The 17,893-nt window shown below is 43.6% G+C and overlaps 1 protein-coding gene across 2 annotated transcripts in view; it reads left to right on the top strand.

Annotated features, from left to right (window-relative positions):
• Positions 1–17,245, top strand: part of KCNK12 (potassium two pore domain channel subfamily K member 12) — a 37,616-nt gene extending 20,371 nt beyond the window's left edge. For both annotated transcript variants that reach the window (XM_081001107.1, XM_081001106.1), the window contains one exon: positions 16,325–17,245. In XM_081001107.1, the coding sequence (XP_080857233.1) occupies positions 16,325–17,220 (896 nt within the window). In that variant the 3' untranslated portion in view covers positions 17,221–17,245. The remainder of the gene's footprint in view (positions 1–16,324) is intronic.
• The last annotated feature ends 648 nt before the right edge of the window (positions 17,246–17,893 follow it).

The raw sequence follows: 17,893 nt of genomic DNA, 5'->3' as shown, positions 1-17,893 counted from the left end.
TAAACTGTGGGTTGAAGGAGGTAACTATAAAGCCTTACTCACGATAAGGCTGCTTCTTGTGCTCCTAAATGAAATAGGTACTCTAAGAGGAGGCTGGTGGTCCATTAGGTTTCCGACCAGTGAACTTCTTCCATCCACCGTTGCTAAAATAAATGCAGTGGTAAAAATCTGGCAGGCGTCTCCTTTCTTCCCAACAATACTCTGTGGAGGAAACGGATGACATCGAACAAGTGTTAGGAAGTTATGCATTACAGGATTATAGATCCATCATGAAGGATGACGGGGAACAGTTTGTCTTGTTATCAGAATTTGATGAAAGAATTATAGCCCCATGGTTCAAAAGGAGATTGTTCTTCGCCCACCAAAGAAGTGTCAGTCCAAGTCAAATAGTAAAACTTAGCAGGAGGACAAGGGAGGAGAAGGACATTGAGAAATCATATATGTTTATTTTGTTGTATCCTTATTCTCCTGATGCAGCCCCTCTTCCCTTGGGGGCAGGCATTCAATGGGTCACCATCATTTCCTTACTAAATGGACTGCTTGCAATGGGTCCTTTTTACCACCAGCTAAGTACTTAGAATTACACCGTAATGGGAACAAACTGACTGCAATCCTGTTGCTCAAACTATCTTAACTATGGATTATCCATTAATCACTTTTGCATGCTACAAATACATACTCATAACATGGGGATGTTATACCCTGCTTAGAATCTATATTAAGCATCATTAGGAATTAAAAGTTTGCTAAGACGATTTGGAGGAGGCAGGGACATGGGGGGAGCGCAAGGCTGCTTTGCCAAGGAACAAAAGTTGTCACTAAGAAGATTTTCACAGTACAGTGGTACCTCGGGTTACAGACGCTTCAGGTTACATACGCTTCAGGTTACAGACTCCGCTAACCCAGAAATAATACCTCGGGTTAAGAACTTTGCTTCAGGATGAGAGCAGAAAGTGCGCAGCAGCAGCAGTGGGAGGCCCCATTAGCTAAAGTGGTGCTTCAGGTTAAGAACAGTTTCAGGTTAAGAATGGACCTCCAGAACAAATTAAGTACGTAACCAGAGGTACCACTGTAATGCTTTCAGGTTGCCTAGCCAAGATTCAGCCTTGCAGGAGCAGATAATCTGTACAGGAGCCTTTCTCCTTATTGAAAGAGGGGTGAATTTGGCCTTGAGGAGGGGAAGGGGTGATTCAGAGACACACATAACCCCCAAAAGCTGGTCCAGTTTAAGAGGCAAGATGGCAGTCCTCCTCATATCTTAAGGAGCCACATCCTTCCTAGCAAGAATCATAGAATCAAAGTTAGAAGGGGGTTCAAGGGCTATCTAGTCTAACCCCCTACAATGCAAGAATCTCAACTAAATTATCCTTGGCAGGTGCCCCCCCCCACCTTTGCTTAAAAACCTCCAAGGAAGGAGAAGCATTTCCTCTCCTGCTATTCCCTTTAATCCACAAAATAACAAAACGACACCCCCCCCAAAAAAAACCAACCCTAAAGATCCCCTATTATTGTCAATTTTAGTGCTCTATAAAGCCCACACAATCTTCCTCTCATTTCCAAACACCGACCTATCCTCTGCTGTATTAGATATACATTTTTTAAATGTGGGAGGGTGGTGTTCTTGGTTGTTGTTTTTTTAAAGCAATTTGCAAGGCATTGCCAGGGAAGCTGCAGACTGGGGTGGGTTTTTCCTTTGCACATCTTCTCCTAGACATCTCTGTGTTTGGAATGGTCCCACGTCCTGCAGGAAACGACAGTCTCAAACAAGACAAGCGCTCACTCATCCCGAAAGATATTAGAACAGCTCAATGGCAGGAAAAATGTTGATGTGATATTTAAAAAGTACTCCTGACATTTGAAGCGCTCGATTTTTTTCCTCCTCCTTATGAAATTATATGTTTTGCTTAGTGCGCTCCTGTTGAGAAGAGAGACTGGGAGATGTGATATTTTTTCTCTCTCTCTCCTGCGATGGCAAATTCTAACTGCAGGAAAGTTTCATCTTTTCCCTCCGTGGAGACAGGCTGGAATACACCTGCCACCGGCTCCTTTGAAAAAGTGCCGTTTGTATTAATTAATACAAACATTCGGAGCTAATGGTTTTCCAGCCAGGGATAAACAAACATGACGTGATGCGAATCAATATAATCTATTGTACCACGTTTTATAGCAGTAGCAGATGGCATGGCAGGATGGAGGCACTCACCTGACCTGCCGACAGGTGAGTTGTTGCTGCTTAGCAGGAGAAGGAGATGGAGGAGTGAGGCAGCAGGGAGAATGGCACATGAACTGCTCTGGCTGGTGCACTGGGCTAGTTAAGCAATCTATGGCTTTTTAAACTGTAGGGAGAGTGTTTTTATTTGTGACAATGGTCTATATTTGTGTTTTGGTTTTTTTTAAAAAATTATTTATCAGCAACCAAACACAAACAGTGAAACCCCCCAGGTGGCTGAAACATTGGGTATACATAATCAATAATAACATATTCAAATCAACCATATGTACAATTTTATATACATTAACGCTCCTCCATCCACAAGGTTCATTTAACCTTTAACATTTTAATTGCCCCAAATTGTTCAAACCTACCCAAATAATTCAGTATCTTCTCAAACCAATCCTCCTGTTTCTCACTGACCTTAAACCCTTTCATTCTGTGTACGTTCACAGTTAGATATTCTAAAATTATAACATTATTCAGTTTTTTCCTCCATTGGTTCACCCCTAGCTCTTCTGCATTTTTCCAATTACTTGCTATAACCTGCAGTTACCATCAATTTTACCCATTTACATTCCTCTTTTGTTTTTAACTGGGTGCTACTCAGACTCAGATGGTCTATATTGGATGACGGGCAGTATAGACATTTAGTAAATTAATAAATATTTTTGCCCCGTGCCACCTTTTCCCCTCCCAGTAAGCAGCCACCTGCCAGGAGGTCAGGAAAGCACCACCCATTGGCTACCACACCATCTGCTTCTGTTTCGTAGTTTTGGCATGAACTGCCCTGGGATAATTTATGACAAAGAAGATCATGGCGATGATGATGATGATGATGATGATTACAAAAATGCTTGAAACAGCATCCGTAATCTACCCCATGTGTGGTGGCAGGATCTTTGTCAGCAAGTCAGCTTCCTAACAGCAGGACTCAGCTTTCCATGTCCAGTCCGGCCTGCTAATGGCCGACTTGTTAAGCATACAAAAGGGGTCAGAGAGGTGGATGATCAACAAAACAGAGGTTCTATTCCACCCAACAAATGGGTGAAGCCTCTCCCTGAGTTCAGAGTTGGGTTGAAGAACAAAGGTGTTATGTACTGAGCTGAATCCTAGAACAATAGGATCCAGAATGCAGCAGTCTGATTGGTCCGCAGGAGCCACCCAGTCCAGCTCCAGGTGGAAGTGAATCAGCAACCTGATTGGCCTGCAGGACAGCCCAAAATTAGCCAATCACATGGGGCCCATTGTGTAAATAATGTATATATAGCTAGACGTTTTGGGGAAAGTTTCATTCATTGCTACTATGAGCTGAATAAAGAGCATGAAACTCACACTCGACTCTGAGTATATTTCAAAAGGCCAGGAGCAGAGTTTCAGGATTTGCAGTTTGCCCTGGTGTGCTCTAGGGGGAAAGGTTTTTCAGTGGGTAAGCTGTGACATAACTTTGCAGCCGCCTAGCGCAAAGTTAGGAGCTATGTGAGTGGAAGAAATAAGGCAAGCTGCAGGGCAACAGCCAGGATGTCTGCTTGGACCCAAGTCTGTGACTATGGGAGAGGCAAGAGCCTTTTGGAGTGTAAAGTTGGGAGCCCCTGCATCGTAGGCTCAGGTTGTATATATGTGTAAGCAAACCATATATCATAAAGGCAGCTCAGTCTGCACTGTGCCTCGTTTCCAAAGGATACACGAACCCTGGGTAAGCACCTGGAACTCCCTGGAATCTCACACTGCTGTGGAGATCAAGAGTGCCATGTGACAATATTATTTTTAAAAAATGCAAGATACAAAGTGAAAACACAATAATTCATTACGTTTCTCAGGCCTTGCATTTCTATCATTTACATTCCAGTCATTCACCAAACATGTCCTTCTCTCTGCAAACTTCGCGTTCTGTAAACAGTCATTTCTTCTGCAAACTTCAGCCAGTTTGTCAGTCTCTCCCAACTCCAAATATTTCAATAACCATTTCCATATGGTCTCCTGCCACCCCCACCCCCTGCTAATAATGAAATGTACAGGGATGGGAGGGGGGATGAAGATGAACAGATAGAAAGTGGAAGACAGCAGAGAAGGAAGGATGACAATGAAGAACAATGAGGAAAAGACTGTTCATTATCACCTTCTATGGGCGCCTCCAGACCGTCACTGTTTTGTGGAAGGGATTCACATGCCGAGAAAGTTTGTTGTTGTTGTTGTTTAGTCGTTTAGTCGTGTCCGACTCTTCGTGACCCCATGGACCAGAGCACGCCAGGCACTCCTGTCTTCCACTGCCTCCCGCAGTTTGGTCAAACTCATGCTGGTAGCTTCGAGAACACTGTCCAACCATCTCGTCCTCTGCCATCCCCTTCTCCTTGTGCCCTCAATCTTTCCCAACATCAGGGTCTTTTCCAGGGAGGCTTCTCTTCTCATGAGGTGGCCAAAGTATTGGAGCCTCAGCTTCACGATCTGTCCTTCCAGTGAGCACTCAGGGCTGATTTCCTTCAGAATGGATAAGTTTTGCACAATTAAAGTGAATCAATGCTCTCTGTCACAACAAACCCACATTTTTAAAAACTGTTTGTTTGTTTTTCGCAGTTAGGAAATGACTGGGAAATGTACTGAAAAGTATGAAACAAACTAATGATTAACGAGAAGGTGCTTAAACACCCTGCAAGCAGATCAGGATGAATGCAAGTGTAACTGCCCAGTAAGCAAATCAGAATGAATACCCAATAGTCTGACCATAGGATTGGTGACCACAAGATTTGATTATTGCAATGCACTTTATGTTGGGCTAACCTTGAGCCTGCTTACCAAGCCCCAGCTGGTGCAAAGTACTGATGTCAGACTGTTGATGGAGACAGACTATCACCAGCACATGACTCAAGTCCTCAAAAGCCTGTGCTGGCTCCCCATTCACCAGTGTGCCAGGTTCAAGAGCCTTGCATGATCTACAACAACTTGGGTCCAAGATATTTCATAGACCACCTAATCCCTTATAGCCTTGTCTGATCACTGGGATCATAGGCTAAGTCACTGTTAGTGGTTCCCCTTGACTTAAATGCATGGCTTGTAAACTACCAGAAGCCATGTGTTCAGTATTGCACAAGCCCAATTTTAGGAAAACCGCTCCCCCAGACAGGCCTTCTCCCTGTTGAACCTGCAATGTCCACTCCTCCCCCCACGGTGTTTTAATTGAAGTCTCATTTGCTTGTTTTTACTTTTAAACCAATTTTACCTTTTCTGTATTGTATTTCTTATATAATGCTTAGAGATATCGAGATATATAGATTGTTTAAATAAAGTCTGGACCTAATCTAACCTCCACACAAGATTTGTGAAAGCAAATCGGTATGACAGACCCTCCAAATAGCCCTATTTTCAGAAGCCATTCCAGTTTCAAATTTGATCCTGGAATGTCTTGCTTTTTCTTAGGATTTCCTTATTTTCATCAGAGAAATGTTGGAAGGTATGGAGTTGTGCAACCCCTGAGCCAAGGGCATACAGCCTTTAGAAGACACCTGAAGGCAGCTCTGTATAAGGAAGTTTTGTTTCATATATAATGTTTAATTATGTTTTACATATGTTGGAAGCTGCCCAGAGTGGCTGGAGCAACCCAGTCAGATGTGTGGGGTATAAATATTATTATTATTATTACCCCTATTTTCATCAGAGAAATGTTGAAGGGTATGATATAAGTGCTCAAAAAGCATATTGTCCTGAGGATTCCTATTTATTTCCCTTTCCCCTTACCTCTTTTTTTTTTTTAAGAAACAACCTCCTTCCTTATCAAGCTCCCATGCCCAGTTGCAAATTAGAATAAACTCTGATTTAGGGCATACTGTACCTAAAACCTATTTGCTCCCTCACCCATTTCTTATCAATGGGGACAGCTCAGAATTGAAGTGTTGTACACCTCGTATGCGGAGCCCTCTTTGAAAATGTGCCCATAAATCTTCACGTTCTGCTTGTGTCCGCTGCAAACGCTGCTATGAATCTTTCTTCCTCTTTCCTCACTCCCTCACAAAGGCCTCTATAAATCTCACAGCGTGTCTCTGTTTCCTCCTGCGAGGTGGCTCTCCTGTCCTTAGCGTCGCCCGCAGAGTCCTCCCATTTCTCACACTAAGCCGCAAGCATCCATTTTACTTAGCAGAATTTTGTCAAGAATCAGCATTAAAGCCTCCTCAGGACCTGTTCTGGCACTCAAACAAATCTCCAGCCATCAGGCTAGGTCAGGTTTGGCCTACAACGAGCCACTACAGAGAGAGCTAGGCCTTATCCTATAAAGATTCAAGCAAGACACCCACCAACAAACAGAATAACCTGCCACCAAAGAACATTAATTGAAAGCTTCCAACCAAACAGTATTTTACTGGCCTGACTGTGGCATTCCTAGCTGGTGTTTGTGAGGTCAACATAGGACTGTAATGCCAATGCTACTGCTGGTGGTGGTAGAATCTGCAAGCACACACTAATAAATAATTTTTAAAAGGGGGCAAGATTAGAGGTGGATGCACAAAGCATTTTTTAAAAATCAAGAAATCTTGCACTCTGCTCCTTGCTGGAAGGAGGCGTAAAAGACACCATCCAACCACCTTAGGGACTCCATTTGTGTAGGGTTTACTCCTTAGCCTCTTCTTCTCCTGAAGATGTCCCGCAAGTCAACAGGAATGGATTTTTCCTAAGGATTTACTCCCAAAACCTTTTCCCAGATGAGAATAGATGCAAGGAAGCAGGATGTTTAGATCAGAGTTTTCCTTCTCCTAGATGGACTACCTTTCCAGGTTGAGGAGCTCCATCTATTCCTCATTTCCCTCTACATCATGTATAGAAGCTGCTTTCCTGATAGTTGGACCCATTATGGGTCTCATTTGCACAATATGCTGGAGCCTGTCTTTGCATGCAGTAGAAAAGGCTCTAGATTAATCAGCAAAAGCTGTCTCATTCACAAGAAAACTCAGGATCATTAGCAACTTCAGTTTCTGCTTCTAGACGAATGTTAGTTTTGGCCTCATCCTCCTTAATTAGTTTTCATTTGGACCCGGAAGCCCTGAAATTATTACTAGCCAAGCAGTTATCTTCTCCAGTAGTTACAAAATAGGATGGGGATCTGGAATGCTAATAGCAGTATAACATGAAATTCAAACATGATATGCTAATAAGGTGCACATTGGCACAAGATAAATTTTCCACTGCCTGTCTGCTTCTCCACTCCATGCCTGAAATTAAATCCACAGGTAGCTCCTCATATTACTAAAGATTGTAATTTTCACCGACAATAGATTTAGCGCTCAGATTTGCAATGATGTATTTGCAAAGATCCATTCAGTAGCCAAAGGGGGAGGGGAGATATATGTGGCATGGCATTTTTAAGTCCACTTATAGAATGGGGTCCGATGTGTCTCACACCTGTGTCACCCATTGCCAGCTTTGGAGAAAATTAATGGGAAATGGAGATACAGGATGGCTTTTATTTTCGTTCCCTGACCTCACCTGTCCCCTCCCCTCTGCGTACTCCAATTCAAACCAGGAGTGGGAGGACAAGATGAAACTACAGAACAGAGCCCTCTTGACAGATGTACCCAGATCTACTGATGAGGTGGGAGACCCAGAATCTGCTTTTCCCCCACCTGTGGAGGATAAAGTGGGCTCAGAGGTGTTGCCTGCTCTGATAAAGTGAGAGGCTTCAGAGGGGAAGATGTGTTTGCCACTGTCTCCCAAGAAGAGGTGGCATATCGAGAAGAGAGGGGAGGCTTAACCCTCTGTGCACAGCACCTGTCTGCAGGTCAGGAACTCTACATGGACTGGGATTCTTGCAAATTGCTGGGCATTCTCTGCCTTGGATTAAAAGCTTGGTGGGTAGGTGGTAAACTCATTGGGTGTAACTCCTGTACACTCTTGTTACTAATTTCAGACTCCTGAACCTTTGTCCTTGCTCCTGGGCCCAAATTAATTGTAGCTACTCCTTTGCCTTGTAACAACACCTGGACTACATTCTGCTTTTCTCCTTGCTGCTGAGCTTGTACCATTAGACTGCTATAATAAAAGGTTCGCTTTTTTTACATCTTTGTTGCACGGATTTTTAGAGTACCTGTGACCCACTCAAATGGTGTCCAAGAATTGACAGACACAGCAGTGGAGAAAAAGAAAGTGATATTTATTGCTGAGCAATAATTGACCCAGTGGAATCGTTTCCAGAGACTGGGCACCCCAGCTCTAGTGCCCTGAGGCTTTATACCTGAGTACATACATGACATAATCGAATACAATCGCACACGGCAGCAAAAATTAAGCTAATGAGCGCATTCAAGCCTTGCCCCCCTGATCATGTAAAGAGTTCCCTCCCAACTTCTGCTTTCTCCAGTCTGAACATCAGTGTAACCTTTCCCCCCGATTTATGGTAAGAAGGAGAAAGGAAACTTAAGGCAAAAAGAACTTATTCGGCCGTTACGCTCAACATCTGCCATACAGGGACATTTTGCGGTTAGCATTTTCCTGTTTTTAGCTGCTAAGGACCCTGTCTGGACAGGAGAAAAGTGCCAGCACATCAGATTTATTGCTTCCCCCTTTACGTTAGCGAGACATCGAGGACATAAGAAGAACAAGGGAAGGGAACTGGGGCAGAGTTCATTTTGGATTTTTCAAATCTAAGCACTTTGCTTTAAGCTTTGCAGAAGCCTTCATGATTCAAACACGGATTATATAAAATCATCATAAAGATATATGGTTATATATGGATATATGGATAACTGATTATATGAAAAGCATAAGGGTAAAATTCACCCAGGTGGTCCTGCTTCATCTTTACTTGCAAATAAGAGCCCCTGTCACTGGTTTTGTGTGGGAGATAGGACATCACCATCCTTTATTTTAGGAAGTCACTTAATATTGGTTTAGCAACCAATGCCCTGACTCTAAACTGTGGGAATATATTTATTTGCCTTTTTTTGGCAAACTTTATTGAAAAATTAAAAAACAATTACAAACACAAAATGTTGTCTTCCAAGACAAAAAAAATATATAGATGTTGACTCTTGTATACATCCATCCACATGGCATAAAAAAACCTTGAAAATCATTTACATTGCGCATTTAGCTCACATCCACAATGTATACTTCAGTCTAGATGGTGTCCTGTGTCATCTTATAAATGACCTTTAAAGAGGCTTCCTGCAGTTTAGCCAAGATGGTATGCAACGGGTGTTTAGAACACATAGAGCTCAATTTGTGTTCATCGATTTGTTGGCCTAAGTCCGCTTCTAACACCTCTCTAAGATTCTGCTCTTTGCTCATTGTTAGGTCCAATAGTGTTTTATAAATTAGATAAGCTTCACCTTTAAGCTCTGTATTAATTCCTAAAGCTTCAAACATTGTTTGAATGTTTCGAATCGAAGCTCTTTATTTTTATAAGTGAATGAGCAAACAAACAAATTTGTCATATTTGGAACAAATTTGTTGAAATATTCCCAAGTTGTTTCTTTGAATTTTCCTCAGTAATTGGGTGTCCGATGGGAGAACATCTCATAGCCAGATATTCCTGCTCTTACCCATATTTTTTTTATAATGCCTATACTTTTTTGTGTAGCAGAACCTTGGGTGGTCAACATTCATTAGTCACCCATTCATCTAGTCCTCTAGGTCAGGCATGGCCAAACTTGGCCCTCTAGCTGTTTTGGGACTACAACTCCCATCATCCTTAGCTAACAGGACCAGTCGTCAGGGATGATGGGAATTGTAGTTTCAAAACAGCTGGAGGGCCAAGTTTGGCCCTGCCTGCTCTAGATGATGTACATCAACTTAATCACAGTGTTACAACACAAATGATATAATAAAACAGGAAATACATCAGCACCCAAAATACATCAAAAAGGGCTACAATTATCACATGGAGTGAAAAATAAAGGACTCAAATGTTATCAGAATAGAACTAAGTTAATAGTAATAGAACTAAGTTAATAGTACCAGCCTAAAAATAAAACTTAACATTACAATCTGTTAAAAGGCCTGTGTGAACAAAAAGATAATTTCCTTGCTGCCCAAAATATGTCACCTCAGGCACTATGCTGGTCTTTCTAGGAAGGTTCTTTAGGAAGAGCCCAGGGCCTACCACCAAGAAGGCCCTCTCTCTTGTTTCTCACACTTCAGATGGAAGGAGCATTCATGGAAGACCTTCAGTTGGTGAGCATGAGGCATGGGAAATTCCTTTAGATACTGAAGTTCTAGGCCATGTAGAGGCTCAGGTGATGCTGTGATAGTGAAGCCACCAAGGAGGGATTATTCCTGGAATGTATCAGTTTCCAATGTACTCCATTGGTGATTTACCAAGTAGATGAAGCACCCATCGAACCCAGCACAGATGGGGGAAACCAGATACATCCAGGAAACTGCCCAACAGGACATGAAGGCAATAGCCCTCTCCAACTGTTGACCACCCCAAGATGTGGCATTTAGGGGTATACTAACTCTGCTCATGGAGGCTCCATTCAGCTCTCATGGCTAATCACTCTTGAAAGCTACCCTCCATTTATTTGTCTAATCCCCTCTAAGTCCAAACTGTTCAGTTTAGTGAATCACAGAAGGGCCAGGCCTGCTGCATTTATTTATCTGTTAACTGTAGCTTGGCCACTGTTTTGTTTTTGTTTTTTCTCTTGGGTTTTCATGGGCTATTTGTCTCATTCGCTACCATTTCTGCTTTCCGAGTGCGATTCCCCTCTGCTTTGATCTTGCAGTACTGCAAACCTTCCCTCGCATCCCCCGAGAGTCGGTAACGTTGTTTGGGAAAGTGAGAAAAACCAATCAGAACGAAAGGAAATGAAGGGAGAAGTGGCTACGCTCTCTCAGAGTTCTTCTAAGGCAGGCCATTCAAGTAGTGCTGGTCTAATCTCCAAAGAGGCAATGTTGGTGTGTTTGGTTGTTATGGAGATATTATGTTTACTCCGCTGTTATTGTAGAAAGAGCATTGAAAAGAGAACACTTGTTTCTCGGTAAATCGGGAACTAGACACTGGGTGAAGTCCTGCAGATGGAAATCGAAGGCAAACAGCATATTTACTGTTGCGATCCATCTGTTAACTGGGGGCAGCTGTAATTTAATAATTGGAGGAGTTTACACAACGTCAGCCCAATATTTCTTTCTAAAAGATCCTACCCGTGTGGTGCGGTTGAATGCTTCCTCTGCCTGATCACAGAGATATTTTGTCCATAAATGCCATTTATGGCTGCGAACCTTTTAACAAATATTCAGATTCCTAGTTGCCCTCTTGCTTTAAACAACCCGATCCATAAACTTTGCTAGTGAGTTGTTGCACCAAAGGGGCTTATTGATCACTTGCACAATCCACATGGATTTGCATGCTATACATTTCTGCATAATCTTAAGGAGGTGGCTACTACAGCTTTAGCTTTCAGCTGCAGTATCTACCTGTAATTCTGCTGCCAGTTTTATGGAGAACAGATCTTCCCAGCTGACAGCGGACCAGGCAAAATCATACCCCAGTTTTGCCCATTTTCTGCTTCTCTTCAGTCCACCTGCCAGGAAGGGAAGAAAATGATTCAATTAGGAAGCTTTGGCAAGGACACACTTCTTTGGAAAATCCCTGGAGCTCAGCATACAAGCCCCAACGTCAGCTCTGCAGAAAGAAAGAAAGAAAGAAAGAAAGAAAGAAAGAAAGAAAGAAAGAAAGAAAGAATTGTGTTAGATCTGCAGCCATGGGGAAAATGTCCTGCACCCAAACAAAACCTCAACATTTTATCAACAAAGTTGTTTGGGGAGGTGGGTACCATTTTTAGCTGCCTAGCATGTGATGATCCCAGGGATGGAGTAATTCCCCTGTGAGGAAAGGTTGCAGAGTTTGGGACTTTTTAGTTTAGATAAAAGGTGAGTGAGATCAGGTGCAAAGCAGAGCCCAGTAAGAACAAGGGCTTATGAAGAGAAGGTGTGGTCTGGAGAGAGGCCTAATGGCTGGGCAGAGAGGTCCAGAGGGTCACATTTGACTCCCAGACCTGAGATTCTCCACATGTTAGAGAGTCAGCCAGCAATAAATCACACGGAGTATGTAAAGTTAACTCTTTATTAGCAGAAACCAGCTCAGCTCAGGGGAGCCAGGCCCTAATGAGCACAGCAACTCTTCTCAATAGGTCTTGCCCCTATGAGGCAATTGAGGAGGCTGAAGGGCCTACCCACAGCTGCCTAAATCTCTGTCTCCGCAGGGTATTTCCCCAGCAATTTGAGAATATGCCGGCGCACCTGTCTTTGCTCCTCCCGCTTCATACTTCTAGTCCTGGGAGACCAGGGGAGAGAGGAGCTGGTTGCAGCAGGATGGGGAGACACCCTGGCTTCTTCATCAGCCTGGCTCATATCTGCCTGTTGGGCTCCCTCCTCTCCAGCTCCCACTTCTGCTTCTGCTTCCGACCTCCTATCCCTGCTCACTAAACCCTGTTACCTCTTCAGCTACCAACACTTACTCTCCCCCAGGCTTCTCCCTTTTCTCCCTCTGACCACTCATCACTGTCCCACCACCAACCCCCAGGCTCTGAGCCTTCATCCCTTGGGCGTTCCCCAGCTGATGCCTCCCACCATTCCTCTGTGTCCAGCCAGTCCATGACACCACCCCTGTGATTAACTATTTAATTACAACAAATGAAAAGCTGTTTGAGGTGGATGAAATTGAGAGTTGGGATAGGGGAGAGTGCTTGGCCACCCGCAAATTCTTCACTCCAAATCTGTCCCCAAGCAGCCTTCCCCTGTTGCTACAGGTTCCCGCTATCTTATTTGCAAATGATTACAACATGCTCCTCCTCTAGCTCCAATTAGTTTGCTCTATGCCTCCAAATTCTCTCATTATTTCTCTGATTCCTTGAGGCTGCATACCAATTATTGTTAATCTACTGTGCTATTCTTTTAACAATGGGATTGCCAACAGGTCCGTGATTATGAATTGCTTGTGTTGCCACAACAAAGTTACTGTTTCTAAAATAAATCAATGACTCCTGCCTAATTCTACGTTGGGTCAGGTTGATCATTACTCCCAGAGGCCTGTGATGGTACCTTCACACTGCTGTGGGTGGGGACATGTTTTCAGGGTGCTAAAAATAACTTCCCATCAGTGGAAACCTCATTGGGACAGTAAAGAAATATATTGTTAGATGCCACTCCTATCTCCAAGCTATATGAGATCCAAGGGGTACTAAGCGTGCTTACCAGGGCCTGTTTTTCCTTTGGGCAACAAGGCACAGTAGAGACTGTGGTGTCTTTATGATATATGATTTATTTACACATAACCTGAGCCTAGGTGGAGGAGAATCCCAGCATTACATCTCAAGAGAGTCCTTCGTTTCTCTCATAGGTTTCTATGACTACTTAACTAGTTGGTCACTCCATATCAGCACTGTGTATATTTGGGGCCAGGCAATAAAGTTGTGGGGGGAAACCCTGTTGTTACATCCACCCCAAGAGTTGGTCTGGAGAAGAGAGAAGTAGAAGATAATACGATAGACATCTTCAAATATGTGAAAGGTTGTCACATGGATGACAGAACAAGCTTGTTTTCTGATGCTCTAGAGAAAAAGTAGCCAACATGCCTGGATAGCTCAGTTGGTTAGAATGTGGTGCTAATAATGCCAAGGTTGCAGGTCTGATCCCTGTATGGGACAGCTGCATATTCCTGCGTTGCAGGGGGTTGGATGAGATGATCGTCAGGGTCCCTTCCAACTCTACAATTCTATGATTCTATGGTGTCTACCAGCTCCCTGCATCCCTGGCCATTGGTCATGTTTGCTGGGACTGATGGTGAATTTTAGTCCAACAGCATCTGGAGGCCACCATATTGGTTAACCTTGCTTTGGACCCAACCCAATCAATTTGAAGTACAAAATGGGATTTCAACAAAACATCAATAGCTCGGCGTCCAAGTTTCTTGAGGGCAGGGCAGGCTGTCTCAAAAGGTGGTGGGCTCTCCCTCATTAGAGATTTTAAAGCAGAAGCTAGATGACAATCTTTGAGGGATCCTGTAGCCGTGGATTTCCTGCATCAGCCAAGGGTTGGACTAGGTGGCCTATGAAATACCTTCCACCTCTGTGTTTCTCTTCATATATTACAGGACCATGATGGGACCAAACCATATTGGAATTGTTCCTTTGCCACTAAGCTAAAATATGACCTGGATGTCTGGAAATATATAGCAGTCACTAAATGCCTATCATGTGGTATCGAAGGATGCAATAATTTGTAATGGTACAACCCTGTTGCTGCTGTCATCACATCCCCAGATTAACAAGTACCTGATATGAGGAGTAAGACATGGTCATTGACTAGCAAATTATTACTCCTGTGTAGTTTGCAGTTTTATGTTTCAATTCCTTGAGTTCCAGCTTTGTGTATTAGGCTGCTTTTGAAGACTCGCTCTACAATTTACTAGTAAAGGAACTGAGAACATAATTGGCAACGTCCTATTTTCTGAAATGTCCTTGAGTTGTTTAGACACCACAAAAAAAGAACTTGATTGGTGTGGAGGTCAAACAAGGGTGTAATTTTTCCCTCCGCAAGAGCTCTGAATCTCTACAGCTGTCTGAGTCCCTGGTAGTGTGTTATCATACCCTCCTCAGTATGGGGGGTTTGCTGTACGTTTTGATTCATCTATCACCAGTGTGTTATTAAAGACTTCCCGCTCCTCCTCACAACAACCACACACTAGCAAACAAGCCCTCAAATTAAACCCTTGGATTCTCACTGAATAAAGTACGTGCAGAGTTGCCAGATACACATATTCCCTAGTTCAAAGAGATGCTGCAGAACTGGGTTGTCTGTTCCATGCAGTTTTAAGTGGCACCATAGAGTTTGGGAATGAAGGACTATTCTTCACTGTAAATGACATCTCCCCAAATGGAGAATAGCTGATAACTCTTTGGAGACTTGGATGAAGCAATTGCTTCTGGAATGTCTCTGCATTCTGCTGCTTAAACCTCTGAGGCTCTATGAACTACTTCCGATGTGGTTACATCACACATAGTTTTGGGCTTGGAAGTTCTGTCTCTTCAGCAAGCTAGATGGAACCAGCCAATGAACTAGGCACAGGGCTACTAACTGGTGCAGAGCAGAAATGGGTGCGGCACTTTCATGATCAGCTTCATGCAAATTTGAACGAAGGGTCCTTCGGTCAAATGGACTGCTTGATTCCTGGTGTGATCCCTGATTGGTTAGGACTGCCAGTCACACAAGAAGCATTGCTATCCCTCTGATGGATGTGCTTTGCCTTTAAGGATGTCAGTACATAACTAAATCTAATCAACTACATGTTAATCATCATGACATCATCACGACTGGTACATGATTCCTGGTTGGCTGGCATCACTTAAGGCAGAATAATGAACCAGCAAAATAAATGGCCCCTGGAGTAACAGCAGCAAAGAACAACAGTAAGAAACAGAGGAAAGCAGAGATTATAGACCTCCCCCTCTTCTTTTTCTTTTCTTTATTTGGTTGCAGTTGGATTCAACCTGCCACTGCTACTTTCAAGGAAAAACGCAAGTCTAGAGAACATATGGCACGGCATTGTTGCCAACTATTTTATCCACTCATGATATTTTTGTCTCAGGCTTGGTATCAGGTATTTTGTTTGTGTATACACCGTATTTTGAGCCACTTTTGCTTACCGGGAATTGCAAGTGGACAGAGTGCTTTCTGGTTTCCCACCAGCATCTGGTTCACCAGGGTGAAAACAGGGTTCTGGATTTGACAGGCCACTGACTTGATCTAACAGGCTTTCTTATGTTCTTATAACTTGAGCCAACTTCCCACAAGGCAATTTTTTTTGCAAATTGGTTTTAGCTTTCCCAGTAGGTTCCAAAACACATTGGATTAGTAAACATCTATTTAGTCTCCCTCCGTTGCTTTTAGCTCCTGCTTCAAATTCCTTTTGGTGGTTTCCCTTTTTTTGCCTTTGGCCTGCCTCACATGCGACATTTTGAGTTACCATTTAAAAAAACCAACAACACTCCACCAGGTGCCAGTTATTTTGTTAATTCTTCTAATCTTACCACCAGAGGAGAAGAGAGGAAATTTCCAGCCTCTAGCACCAAAACAATATCGGGCTGTATCTTTTTATATAAACACTCCATTATCTCTTTGCTGCTGCAGGTTTCGGGATGTCCACACCGGCAACGGTCGCTGGCAAAGCCTTCCTCATCGTTTATGGTCTCTTTGGGTGTGCCGCAACAATCCTCTTCTTCAATCTCTTCCTGGAGCGCATCATCTCCCTGCTCGCTTTGGTGATGAAGGCTTGCCACGAGAGGCAGCTGAGGAGGAGCGGCCTTCTACCTCCAACCTGCCGAAGGGGCTCATCCATGTCCGACGTCGACAGCCTGATTGGGTGGAAGCCATCAGTCTACCACGTGATGCTGATCCTGGGAATCCTTGCCATTACTATCGCTTGCTGTGCCTCGGCCATGTACACCGCCGTGGAAGGGTGGAATTACATCGACTCCTTGTACTACTGTTTCGTCACCTTCAGCACCATTGGGTTTGGCGACCTGGTGAGCAGCCAAAACGCCGTGTACCGAAATCAGGGATTATACAGATTTGGGAACTTCATGTTTATATTGATGGGGGTCTGCTGCATCTACTCCCTTTTTAACGTCATCTCGATTGTAATCAAGCAGGTTTTAAATTGGATGCTCAGAAAGTTCCGGTGCCGGTGCTGTCCAGATTGCCATAAACCCACCGCTCGCCTCGGGCGCCGCAATGCCATCACGCCGGGGTCCCGTTTCCGTCGGCACAACATCTCTATGGAGACGGACGGACAGTACGACAGCGACACAGAGGGGAGGCGGCTTTCGGGTGAGATGATCTCCATGAGGGATCTCACCGCCTCCAACAAAGTCTCCCTGGCCCTCCTGCAAAAGCAACTGTCCGAGACGGCCAATGGCTACCCTCGGAACGTCTGCATAAACACGAGGCAAAATGGCTTCTCGGGAGGAGTAGGCGCTCTAGCTATCATGAACAATAGACTGGCAGAGACAAGCGATTCTAGGTAGAAATTTTGAAATTATCTTCTATAAAACAGAGCTGTTTTCTTATTCTTTATTTAATAAAACAATATTTTAAAAAAGCATCCAGTCGTTCTCGAGGGCAAGTTTTATGCAAAGTTTACTTGAGAGGGTTGTTGTTTAAAAAAGAAAGCCTTCCATAATAATAATAATAATAATAATAATTTTATTTATACGACGCCCATCTGACTAGGTTGTCCCAGCCACTCTGGACAGCTCCCAACACAATATTAAAAACACAATAAAACATCAGCCATTAAAAAACTTCCCTGAACAGATTTCTTCTAAAAGGTAAATAGTTGTTTATCTGTTTGACATCTGATGGGAGGGCACCACTGCCATAGTATTTTTAGCCCATTATTTTTTTATTCTTCCTCAGGTACCACCAACAACTTATACTTACTGTAAACTGCTTCAAGGTCTGTGGATAGCAGCAAACGGTCTATATAGATCAATAAACTGTCAAGCAGTTTACTAGTGGGAAATACCGACTACTGTCTCAGACAATAGAAGAATTTCCCACCACTACTGATTGCAGCTAGGGACACGGGTGGCGCTGTGGGTTAAACCACAGAGCCTAGGACTTGCCGATCAGAAGGTCGGTGGTTCGAATTCCCATGACGGGTGAGCTCCTGTTGCTTGGTCCCTGCTCCTGCCAACC

This window comes from Podarcis pityusensis (assembly GCF_964106645.2).
Source record: "Podarcis pityusensis genome assembly, chromosome: 3".
Taxonomy (NCBI): Eukaryota; Metazoa; Chordata; class Lepidosauria; order Squamata; family Lacertidae; genus Podarcis; species Podarcis pityusensis.
This window is presented reverse-complemented; position numbering and strand designations above follow the sequence as displayed.